This window comes from Chelonoidis abingdonii, chromosome 26 (genome assembly GCF_003597395.2).
Source record: "Chelonoidis abingdonii isolate Lonesome George chromosome 26, CheloAbing_2.0, whole genome shotgun sequence".
Classification (NCBI taxonomy): domain Eukaryota; kingdom Metazoa; phylum Chordata; order Testudines; family Testudinidae; genus Chelonoidis; species Chelonoidis abingdonii.
In genome coordinates, this window is record NC_133794.1 from 15,658,577 (window position 1) to 15,669,972 (window position 11,396).

The 11,396-nt window shown below is 58.1% G+C and overlaps 1 protein-coding gene across 1 annotated transcript in view; it reads right to left on the bottom strand.

Annotated features, from left to right (window-relative positions):
* LOC142045992 (syntaxin-binding protein 2-like) overlaps nt 1-11,197 on the bottom strand; it is a 118,193-nt gene extending 106,996 nt beyond the window's left edge. The window contains exons 1-4 of the mRNA XM_075061254.1: nt 11,134-11,197; nt 5,835-5,884; nt 4,706-4,787; nt 4,044-4,120 (exon numbers count right to left, since the gene is read on the bottom strand). Coding sequence (XP_074917355.1) covers nt 4,044-4,120; nt 4,706-4,787; nt 5,835-5,884; nt 11,134-11,170 — 246 coding nt within the window. The 5' untranslated portion in view covers nt 11,171-11,197. The remainder of the gene's footprint in view (nt 1-4,043; nt 4,121-4,705; nt 4,788-5,834; nt 5,885-11,133) is intronic.
* Nucleotides 11,198-11,396: the final 199 nt, after the last annotated feature.

Consider the following 11,396-nt stretch of genomic DNA (forward strand, 5'->3'; position numbering starts at 1 on the left):
CCTTGAACGCCTTGAGTTTGGCCAGCACAGCGTGCACCAGGTAGAAGTTATCATCATGGTCCCTGCAGCAAAGACAAACCCTGTGGGTCAGAAACAGCTCCTCCCGCAGAGGCACACACACTTCCTGTAGCGGATGACCGGGTATCTCCCCTGGCACACTCACTTCCTATAGGGGATAGCTGGGTACCACTTCCCCCAAGCACACTCCCTTTCTGAAGCAGATAGCTGGGTACCTCTTGTCACAGTGTGGGGGAGACAAGGCCCTGCACCCCTGGCTTCCTGCAACTCACCATGACTCTCAGCCAGCCAGTAAAACAGAAGGTTTATTTAGATGACAGGAACACAGTCCAAGACAGGTCTTTCAGATATCAAGACAACAGGACCCCCTCAGTCAGGTCCATCTTGGGGGCACCAGGGAGGCCAGGGCCCCCGCTAGGCTCCCCTCCATTTTCCCAGCCAGCTCCAAATTGAAACTCCCTCCAGCCGTCTCACCCAGCCTCCTCCCAGCTCCTCCCCCAGCCTTTGTCCATTTCCTGGGCAAAGGTGTCACCTGGCTCCAACCCCCCTCCTGGTTCTCACGTTACATGCTCAGGTATCTGGCCTCAAGGAAAGTCTCCCATCCCCAATGCCGACAGTCCCAGCAAAACTCCCCTGCAGCCTTCCCAGGTCAATACTCCCCTCTCCCTGCTGTGACACAGGCACCCACGCAGTATTCAAAGAAAACATTAAGAACATTCCCACTTTCTCACACCCCTTCCCCCGGGCACACTCACTTCCGGTAGCGGATGGCTGGATACTCCTCCAGGGTTTCACACAATGTGGCAATCTGCTCTGCCATCATCTCTAGCTTATTGTTCTTTTCCAAGGAGCTGTAGGGCTGAACCACTTGTAGAAGGTCTGTGGCCCATTCAGGGAATACACCTGGGGGGTGAGGGGAGCAGAGATCAGACCCTGGTGCCAACTGCTGACAGCCAGCCAGCTGTTCTCCATACCGTGCCCCTAAGATGCGATGTTGGACCAGATCAGCCAGGCAGAGCCATAGGAAGCCCCTAGTGAGAGAGATCCCTTTGCCAGAGCCACTCCTGTTGTGAAAGCAGCAGAGAATCCTGTGGCATCTTATAGACTAACAGAGGTTTTGGAGCGTGAGCTTTCGTGGGTGAATACCCACTTCGTCAGACGCAGGTAGTGGAAACTCCTGTTGTGGTAGAGGGACAGCGGCCCAGAGATTCATGCACTAGCCTGGGATGAAGATTCCCCGGTTTCAGGTCCTTACTGAGCTGCAGACTCTCAGGGGTGTGTCTCTGCCCCGGAGAAGTCAATGTTGGGGGAGGGGGCTTGGCCACGCTTCTAGTCTGGTGAAAGCTCCAGTGTAGCCACGGGCAAACCCGGCATCAACGCGCGCCTGCTGCTGTTGCTTATTTCACTGGCCGAACAGAACAAGTCATTGGGGCAAATGTGCTTGGACACCAGTAAAACAGTATCGACCCATGAAGGGTTTGCTGTTGGAACAGGACAGGTGAACCAGCAAATCCTCCTGACGGACACTCAGCTTATACCAGCCAAAGCTTCTCTTGGCACAGCTGGCACCGGTACCCCAGATGAAATAAGCTACAGTGGGTCTGTGGCCCATCCAGGGAGTACACCTGGGGGCGAGGGGAGCAGAGATCAGACCCTGGTGCCAACTGCTGGCAGCCAGGCCAGCTGTGCTCCATACCATGCCCCCACGATGTGCTGTTGGACCAGGCCAGCCTGGCGGAGCCATAGCGAGCCCCTAGTGAGGGAGAGTCCTTTGCCAGAGCCACTCCTGTTGCGGTAGAGGGACTGCGGCCCAGAGATTCATGCACCAGCCTGGCATGAAGACTCCCCGGCTTCAGGTCCTTGCTGAGCTGCAGACTCCCAGGTGCCCTCAGGGGTGTCTCTCTGCCCTGGAGAAGTCAATGTTGGGGGAGGGAGCTTGGCCACGCTTCTAGTCTGGTGAAAGCCCCAGGGTAGCCATGGGCAAATCTGGCATCAACGCGCGCCTGCTGCTGTCGCTTATTTCACTAGCCAAACAGAACGAGCCATTGGGGCAAAAGTACTTGGATACTAAATAAAATGTTATCGGCCTGTAGCGGACTGAATTCCTGAGGACAAGCAGCAGGAGGGCGCCGCAAGGGTGAGTCTGCTCATCTACACGGCCCATGAAGGGTTTGCTGGCGCAATGGGACGGGTGAGCCAGCAAAGCCTCCTGACGGACACTCAGCTTATACCAGCCAGAGCTTCTCCTGGCACAGCTGGCACTGGTACCCCAGATGAAATAAGCTACAGTGGCGAAAGGACTGCTTTGCCAGCATAATGGCATCTACCCAGGGGCTCTGGCACCACAGCTGCATCAGTTACAGGGGGGATTTTCTCTCTCATGTCCCCGTAACAAACCCATACCAACAAAGCTTTTGTGTGTAGACCAGGCTCATGTTGCTCTGTGCCTCAGTTTCCCCCATCAATGCATTTGAGACTGACAACACAGCCCTCCCCTCAGGGGCGTGAGGGGGAAAATCCACTGACGACACAAGGAGGGGGTGTCGTACGTCACTGTCCACCCCACGGCCCGGCTCCTCCAAAGCCCAGCCACCCCTCACCTGGCTCTCGTAGGGCAGAAGGCCATGTTGATATCCTTGGAGGGTTTTGATGGCCTTGGTGATCTGTGACTTCTTCAGCTCCTGAACAGAGGCTCAGGACAGGCTGCAAGGCAAAGGCAGTGGGTGGGGGTGACAGGTACAGGCTCAGGAGCCCCAGCACAGCGCCAGCCCCACACAGACAGGCCAGGACGGGCACAGCAGGGGCGTAGTGCTGCACACCTGTGGGAACCTGGGCAAGCCAGCGGGGACACACAGGAGTCAACGATGAGTCCAGCCCACCAAACCAGAGTCACGCCGGGTTCTCGCCTTCTGTGTGTCGCTGGCCAGGCCCCCAGCTGGGGGATCCGCTGCCCCTGATCCTCACAGCTGATGACACCAAGAAGACGTGAGCTGCCTTGTAGTTGAAGGTGGGGGTGCCCTGGAAAGTCACTGATCAGGCAGCCTGCAGCAGAGACTGCAAAGGGGGGAGGGGAGTTGTCAGCACCAGCCGAGCCCCCTCCCACGGCTGCTGCCCGAAGGGACCAGGGGGTGCCATGCCCAGACCCTGGGGACTCAGGGCCCAGCATGATGCCATCAGGAGGGGGGCTGGTTTTCACCCCCGTCTCTGGGCTCCTAGGATGGTGGTGCTCCCCACCTGGAGCAGGGCATGTGCCAATGTGCCCGGACAGTCTCAGGGCCCAGCCACGTCTCTCGCTGGCACACTAGTGTCCGTGCTCGGCCACAGACGGGACCTGGCATTGGCCTTGCTCTGAACTAAGTGGGCTCTGAGCAGTGCCCAGGGAACAGCCGGACGAGCAGCAATCCCAGGCAGCCGCCATCATGGCCCGCTCTCTCCCCCCAGGTGCCACACTGGGCACCTGCAGCTTCGCCACACCAGCTAGCCAGGCAGGTGCTCGGAAGCTGATTGGATCTGCAACCAGGGCCACTGTGACAGGTGAGAACCTGGCTGCCCTGTCCCAAGCCCCAAATCACGGTCCTCTCCTACAGCGCTCCCTCCACGCGCAGCCCCTGCGGGTTCTGGGTTTCACCCTGCTCTGCCAGCGCCCCCTGCCCCTGGTCTCCCTCCACTCGCCTCCCTGCTGCAGACGCAGGAGCCTCCTCCCCCACAGCCCCTGCCTCAGCAATTCTCCTTTGCTTTCAGTCTCAGCAAGAGGTCGCCTCTCTCCGCCTGCTGCACCTTCCCATCCAACCCCCATGGGACTGCACTGCGGAGAGGTCTGGGGGACAGTCTGTGCTTCATGTGGCAAAGAACACGAAAGCCCAGCTCCAGGGAAGCAGCCTCTTGGAGAGCCCCTACTGGCCCCCATTCCCATCCTGACGTCATGCTGCGCATCCCCCTGCATAGCGCCACCTCCAGGCAGCACGAGGAGCTGCCCCGGGGTCTCCCCTGCTCCCCATCCACCTGCCCCAGGCCCCAGCTCCTACCTTCTCCACAGGACTGAGCAGGTAGATGGCCTCCAGGCTGGGGATTGGCTCCCGGCACTTATCAATATCTTCCACGACTAGGAGAGAGCAGACATTGGGCGCAGGTCAGTGCATCCTAGCCACCCACCCCAACCGCTCTCCACTAGGATGCGGGGAGGGAAAGCCAAGGGGAACAGGGATGTTCGCTGGCAGCAGACTGGGGGGTTCTACGGGCTACGATGCAGCAGCTGCTTTGATGTGGGGCCATGGGATGTGATGCTGCCACAGTACGGAGCAGGGAGGGAAAATCACTCTGTACTATGCTGGGGGCACCCTGCTAGAGTCCTGGCTCAGCTCTGTGCCCCTCAACACTAGGGCTCCTCCACCTTGGAGCAGGGAGCCAGCATTCCCCCTACCCAGCCAGGACCCTGCCCACAGCGTGGAGGGGAAGCAGCGAGGAGTTAATGGGAGTCTGAGAAAAGCGGTGAAGAGGTTCCAGAGGCTGAAAGCACCGGGCTAAGGGAACTAGAGCTGGCTGGGAAGGTACCAATAGCAAGGAGGGCATCTATGGGGCTGCAAAGGGAGGAAACTAGATGCAAACATGAATGTAGACAAGTCAACTCCCCAACTGTGAGGTGTGTCCAAGGGAGAGGGGAGCCCTGGTGGAGGGAGGGGCCACTCACGCGTGATGCCTTCGTCCATGATGTCAGACATCTTGCAGCACGACGAGAGGATGCGCGTGCTGGGGTGGTCCATGATCAGCACCTGGGGTGGGACGAGAGGGAAGCTAGTCACTGCCCTGAGCCCAGCCGCCCACCATCATCATCCACAGCACAGCCAAGAGAGCAGGGAGATTGCTAATGGCAGAGCCAATGGTTCCCGGCACAGCCCTTCCACAGCAGAGCGGCAGGGCCATTACCAAGCCTGCACTTGGCTGAGCTGACCGTGCTAAGGACTGCGTGAGGAGTGACAAAGAGAGCGGCTCCGAGCAGATTGGCTGGTACGAGATGCAGGAGATGGAGACAAACCTGGGACATCCGGCCATTCGGAATGGTTCCATCCTCCTAGACTGGAGGAGATCAGCCTCTTCACCCAGGTGACAGGGTGAGTGCAAGAGGCAGGGAGAGAACCCAGGAGTCCTAGCTCCCAGTGCCCTGCTCTGATCCACCAGATACTCGCTCCCCAGCCCTCGGACAGAACCAGGAGCAGGGCACGGAGAAATGGAACAAGGGGAGTCTCCGTGTTCCCCTAGAAAAGCCCTGTAGGCCATCGACCCAACATCTCCACCGCCTTCCTGCCGTGCCGATTGCCGTGCCAAATGAACCCATTGCTCTGTGCAGCCCAGCATCCTGCTGCACCAGATCCGGCCACTGGTAAAGCTAGTCCCCTGTGCTCCCTCTGCCCCACCGGCCTAGCCCACTGCTCCACACACCCCAGCCCAGTCCATGCCGGGGGCTCAGTAACCTGCCTGCCCACTGGTGCACACTGCCTCCATGCTTGGCGCTCTCCTCTTCCTCCTCCCACCCAGGCTGGCTCACTGGGCCCAGGGGTCTGATCTGGTGTGTGTGTGTGTGCGGGGGGGTAGATGTGGGGCTAGCTGGACAAGCTGTGTCTGATCCAGTGCAGCGGGAAGGCAGACATACCCAAGCCTAGCTGGGGATGGATGATGGGCTGGACAGAGCAGGGATCTGATCCAGCCTAGAAAATCTCAGGTTCCTAATGAATCCCAAGAGGCTGGAGGGGGAGGAGCACAATATATGGATACAGCATATCCCCAGGGGGGCACCAGGTCAGCAGGCCCAGCCAACTTACCTTCCATTCTCCTTCCTTCTTCACGCTGCGAAAGACAACGCTGAAGATCTCTGCAAGGGAAAGAGACGGGGATTAGTGGTGGGGCTCAGACAGGATGGCTGTGCCCTGAGCCAGGACCCACTGGCTGGTAGAAAGACCCCTCGGGGAAGTGGCTCAGAGGCTGCTTTCTGGCCAGCTAACGATGTGCTCCTAGCAGGGCCCCCAGTCAGCGATCGTGGTGGGGCGGTAGGCTAGATGGGCCATGGCTCTGATCACCCTTCCTTTCTGCCAGGCCGGATACGAGCACAGCTGAACTAAGGATCTGACCCCATGCAGCAAGAGACAGGGCTGGCTCCAGGTTTTTTGCCGCCCCAAGCAAAAAAAATCTTGGCTGCCTCCTTCCTCCCAGCCCTGAGCTCTCCCCCACCCACTTGTGCCCCTCTCCCTCACTCCCTGCCGCCCCAGCACTGGGCTCCCCCGCAAACGTGGGATTCACTAACAGCACACAGCAGCCAAGCCCTGGCCCAGTTGCAACTCTGTCCCCATGTGGGTGGAGCTGCTGGGCAGCGTGGAGCGGGAGTACTTCCAGGTGGCGGTGCAGCTGCGGGGTGGCGCGGAGAACACGGCCATCTCCCTGGGCTTCGCGGCACTGTTGGTGGCCGAGGTGGATCAGTTCGTGCTCACTGCCCTCATCCCCGACATGCTGGTGCCTGAGGACCTGGAGAGCCCCCGGACCTGGTGCTCTTCAGCCTCACGGTGCCCTGGCCCAGCCCCGGCGGGCGGGAAGGTGAGGATCTCCGACTGCGGGGCTACCTGTTCAGCACCGACGAGCCCAGCCGGCCGCTCACCTCCTCACACACTCCAGGAGCCCCTCTTGCCGCCGCCCGGGCTTGGCTCCAGGGGACCCCGCTTCCCTCCCTCCCCGGCTCCTCACACACTCTGGGCAGGGCCACCGAGAGGATTCAGGAAGCCTGGGGCAGAGTAATTTCGGGGGCCCTTTCCATAAAAAAAAAGTTGCAATGCTATAGTAACATGTATTTGGAAATATAAAAAATAACTAGTGAAATACATTCAAAAATTAATTTGTAATAATTTGAAAATACACTAAATACATTATTTCAAAAACATTAAATGCTTTAATGGTATGTATACATTTGAAATTACATAATGGGCTGTTGGCTGCCTGGGGGTGGTGCTGCTGTTGCCCAGGGCTGGGTGGGGCGCTGGGCTGTGGGTTGGGGAGTGCCAGGTTTACAGGGGCTGGGCTCAGGGCTGTGGGGAGATGGGGTCAGGGGGTGTCCGGCTCAGAGGGGCTGGGCTCAGAGCTGGGGGGCAGGGCGGTGAGAGGGATGTGGTCAGGGGGGTGCCCAGCTCAGAGGAGCTGGGCTCAGGGGACCCTGTTACTGCAAAGTCCTTCTCACTGGCACGCACTCCCAGGGGCTAATCACCCCTTCGTTTTACTGCTCCCCAGTCACTTTTACTGCAGGAAGCGCCGTCCACGGGGTGCAGTATCTCCCACCACTGCCACCAGTTGTCACGGAGTGTGGGGGTTCCAGCCCTGCACCCCTCTTCCTGGACCCACAGTGACTTTTATCCAGCCAGTAAAACAGAAGGTTTATTGGACAACAGGAACACAGGTTACAGCAGAGCTTGCAGGCACAGTCAGGACTCCTCCATCCAGTCCTTCTGGGGGATTCAGGGTGCTTGGATCCCAGCTAGGATACCCTGAATTTCCGCCCCACAGCCCCAAACCCAAACTGTCCTGCCTTTCTCCCCACGCCGAATCCTTTGTTCCCCTCTCCCTCCGCCCAGGTGCTCCCCCCTCCCCCCTGCCGGGTTCAGGTTACAGCCTCAGCACCTGTCCGTCACCTAAAGAACTCCCCTGCTTTCCCTGTTCCCCACACAGACAAGCCCCTACTCCATCACAGGGCCCTACTGTGTGTGGGGGACGACAATACGACAGAGACTTTGAATCCTGAGTCCTGCACACAGAACCCCTCCAAGGCATGCCCCGCTCAGGGAACAGCCGGCCCTGTCTCCTGGGCCCCTTACACAGCCAAGCTAAGCAATAAGATCGTCAGCTCTCCGGGCCAAGTACCATCTTTTTTGTTATGCCCAGCACAATGGTACCCTGACCCATGACTTTGGCACTACTGGCTGCTACCGTAATACATACCATAATAAATAATGTACAGCACCCAGCACAATGGGGTCCTGGGTCCATGACTGGTGCTCCTGGGCACTACCGTAATACAGCCTAATGAATAATGTACAACGCCTTGTAAATGGGGCCTTGGTCCATGACTGGGGCTCCTGGGTGCTACCATAAACCATCTGTTTGTTTTGCCCCTTGAAGCACACGGCTCAGGGAACTGCCAGCCTGTCTCCTGGGCACCTTCCACAGCTAAGCAAAGCAATTAGATCGTCAGCTCTTCAGGCCAAGTACCCTCTTTTTGTTGTGCCCAGCACAATGGTACCCTGAGCCATGACTGGCACTCCTGGGTGCTACCGTAATACACCTAATAAATGGACTGGTGCTCCTGGGCACTACCGTAATACACCTAATGAATAATGTACAACGCCTTGCAAATGGGGCCTTGGTCCAAGACTGGGGCTCCTGGGTGCTACTATAATAAATCTGTTTTGCTCCTACAAAGCACTGGATTCTGGCTGGCCCCATAGGGCATGCCTCACGGTGAGCATGGTCACACACTGTCTGATAGTGATGTTACCTGCAGCCCCTAAATGCCGTTCTCTCTGGTGAAACCCCCTCCCCAAATTCTAACGAATGTCAAGCCCAAATTAGACTCCTTTCCAAAGTGGCTGGGGCCAATGCATTGACCAGAGCCCAGACAGGCTGAACTGCATTCACCAACTGAGCTGCCCTGCCTACAACCACAGCTAGAGCATCCCCAAGGCATGAGACTCTACAAAAGCGCTGGTCTCCTCCACTCCAGCTCACAGTGAGCAGCCTCTCCAGGCACTGCTAGGGTCCCCTGGGAGTTCAGAGGCTGGGTCAAAGACACCCTCATGTCTCTCTACTCCCTTCCCAGCGGGCCCAAGACAAGAGCCTCCTTCCCTGCAGCTGCTCCCGCCTGGATCAGCCCGCTGCATCTGATCGCTCTCCTCCTGCTTGTTGCCCATAACTTTCCTGCTGCTATTTTATGTTTGTAGCCATTTAGCCCTGTACACAAAAGGTACCATCCTACTAGTTAGACCCTTCAGCAGCTCCCTTATCCAGGCTTATAATCCTGTCTAGGACCCCGAGTCATGGCCCAGGGACCCACTGTGCTTGGCAGGTTGGAGGCAGATGAGACATCTCTGGAACAGGAGCTCAGGCTGCCTTTCTGGGGCCGTAGAGGATTTGAGCAAGAGGCAGTTACAATGGCCTGGTTTCGGCAAAGGGCATATTGGTTCTGCAGGCAGCCACCTATTGGAGAAGGCTGGCTCTGTGGTGAGTGATGAGCTTGGGATATGGGAGACCCAGGTTCCATTTCTAGTCTGCCACTGGTCTCTGTGCAATGGGTATAAAAGCCTGGCCATGCCTCAGCACACAACCACTGCGGTAACAGGGGTTGTAAAAGTCCCTGTGATGAACTGGCAGGGTGCTGTGCAGACACGGATTGAAGCTGATCCCTGCCCTGACGGGCTCACAGCCTAGAGACGTGAAGAGAGGAGATACAACATGCAGGCAAATCACATCGGGAGTGGAGCAGAGAACAGGTTTATAGCTCTTGGGTAATTAACATTGCTCCCTTGCTTGCACTGGGCTCTGACCCTGGCTGAACAGGGTTCCAGGACAGTGACCATGTGCTCCTCAAGGGATTTTCAAAGTCTAGCTGTGCCTCACAACTGAAGCGCTCAGCCTCCCAGTGAGATGGGTGATCCCATTTAAAAGGCAGGTATATCAAGGCACAGAGTGGTAACAGCTGAGTACCATATCAGCTGATATTGCTGTTACCTGCAGTCCCTAAGGCTGCTGGTTGAGGAGTAGCCAGTATGGCAGTGAGAGTCTGGGATGTGACTTATGAGCCCTATCAGCCCTAACCACTAGAGCAGTAGTTCTCAAATGCATTTTGTCGGGCCTCCCCTCTCTGTCTGTAGTTGTTCACGCCCCCACCGCTGCTCAGGTACATACACTACCCCCCTGCTCTGAAGGCAGAGCATAGAGCAGCGGCTGCACAGAAATAAGAACAGCAATGTGAAAAAATGATATTCGTCAATATCACTTTTCACAGCAGACTTAGCACCCCAACGCCACCCTTACTTCTGCACTGCTGCTGCCACCCAGGGGCTGACAGCTGGAGCCCCACCACCTCCCCACAGAGGGATTGAGACAGGGGGACAGAGAACCCAAGCCTGGTGGTGGGGCTCTGGCTGTCCCTTTTATTCCCACCTCCTGGGAGTGCACAGCCCTTCTGCATGAGCCCCTGCCACTGGGGGCCAACAGCCAGTGCTCTTAAAAAGCACACAGCTCACGCCTCCCATGACACATCCCTGCTGCTTTCCTGCAGTTCCTTTACACCTGCGGCACGCAGATGCCCCGTTCACCGGGGCATGTGGGGCTCCAGTGCAAGGTAAGGTGCTGGCAGCACAGACTGGATCCAGACATGGCGAAGGCAGACACAAACCTGCTTTTTCCATGCAACTGCACACAGGCATTTCAACCCTGAACTGCAGCAACGGCCCCCCCACGCCAGCCCTGGGCTCCCACCCACTCCCAGCTCCGTCAGTGCCCCTCACTCTTGTCCGCAGCCTCCTGCTATCCCAGCCCTGGTTTGTCCCCCACCAGTTCTGCCAGTGCTCCTCACTCCTGACCTGCAGCTATTTCAGTCCTGGGTTCCCCCCTCACGGCTCTGCAGATGCCCCTCACTCCTGACTTGTAGCCCCCTGCTATTCCTGTTCAGAGACCCCTCTTGAACCGGGACAGTATGGCGCACCCCAAGTATTCAAAAGTCATGTGTCAGACCCTCCTAATTGTGCGATTTACTGAGAAGAAGCTAAGGGGGGGGAGAGGGGGAGCGCAAGATGGAAGTTTTGCCTAAGGCACAAAATATCCTTGCACTGGCCCTGGTGGGAGTCATCCCGCTGGAAAGAGATGCCCCCCCAAGGTGCAGCTCCTATGGGAGAGGGCAGCCCTTGGGGCTGGGGCAGACACCCTCCTTCCCCTTCTGCTGTGTGACAGGCAGGCAGTGGGGGGAGCTCTCTGCTCCGACTACCTCCTAATTCTCCCCAACTGGGCCCTGCCCCCCCGCCCCAGACCCACACCCGACTGGACCCTGCCCCCGACCGGGCTCAGACCCACCAGCTCCGCACTTACTCTCGCGCACCACCGCCTTCAACCCAGATGGAGCCATCTTCACCTCCTGTCATGTCCGCTTGAGTCCTATGGGGATAAGTGGGATTCAGCTGTGCGTGGGGCAGGGCTGGAGTCAGGACTCCTGGGTTCTGCCGCTGCTCTGCTCCTGCCCTTGTGCGTGCCCTGGCCTCCCCCTGCCGTGCTCTGGGCAGTGTCTGTGACCCCTCTAGTGTCACAGATGGATGGGCCCAGCCCCCCCAGTGACTGATTTCAGTATAAAGCAA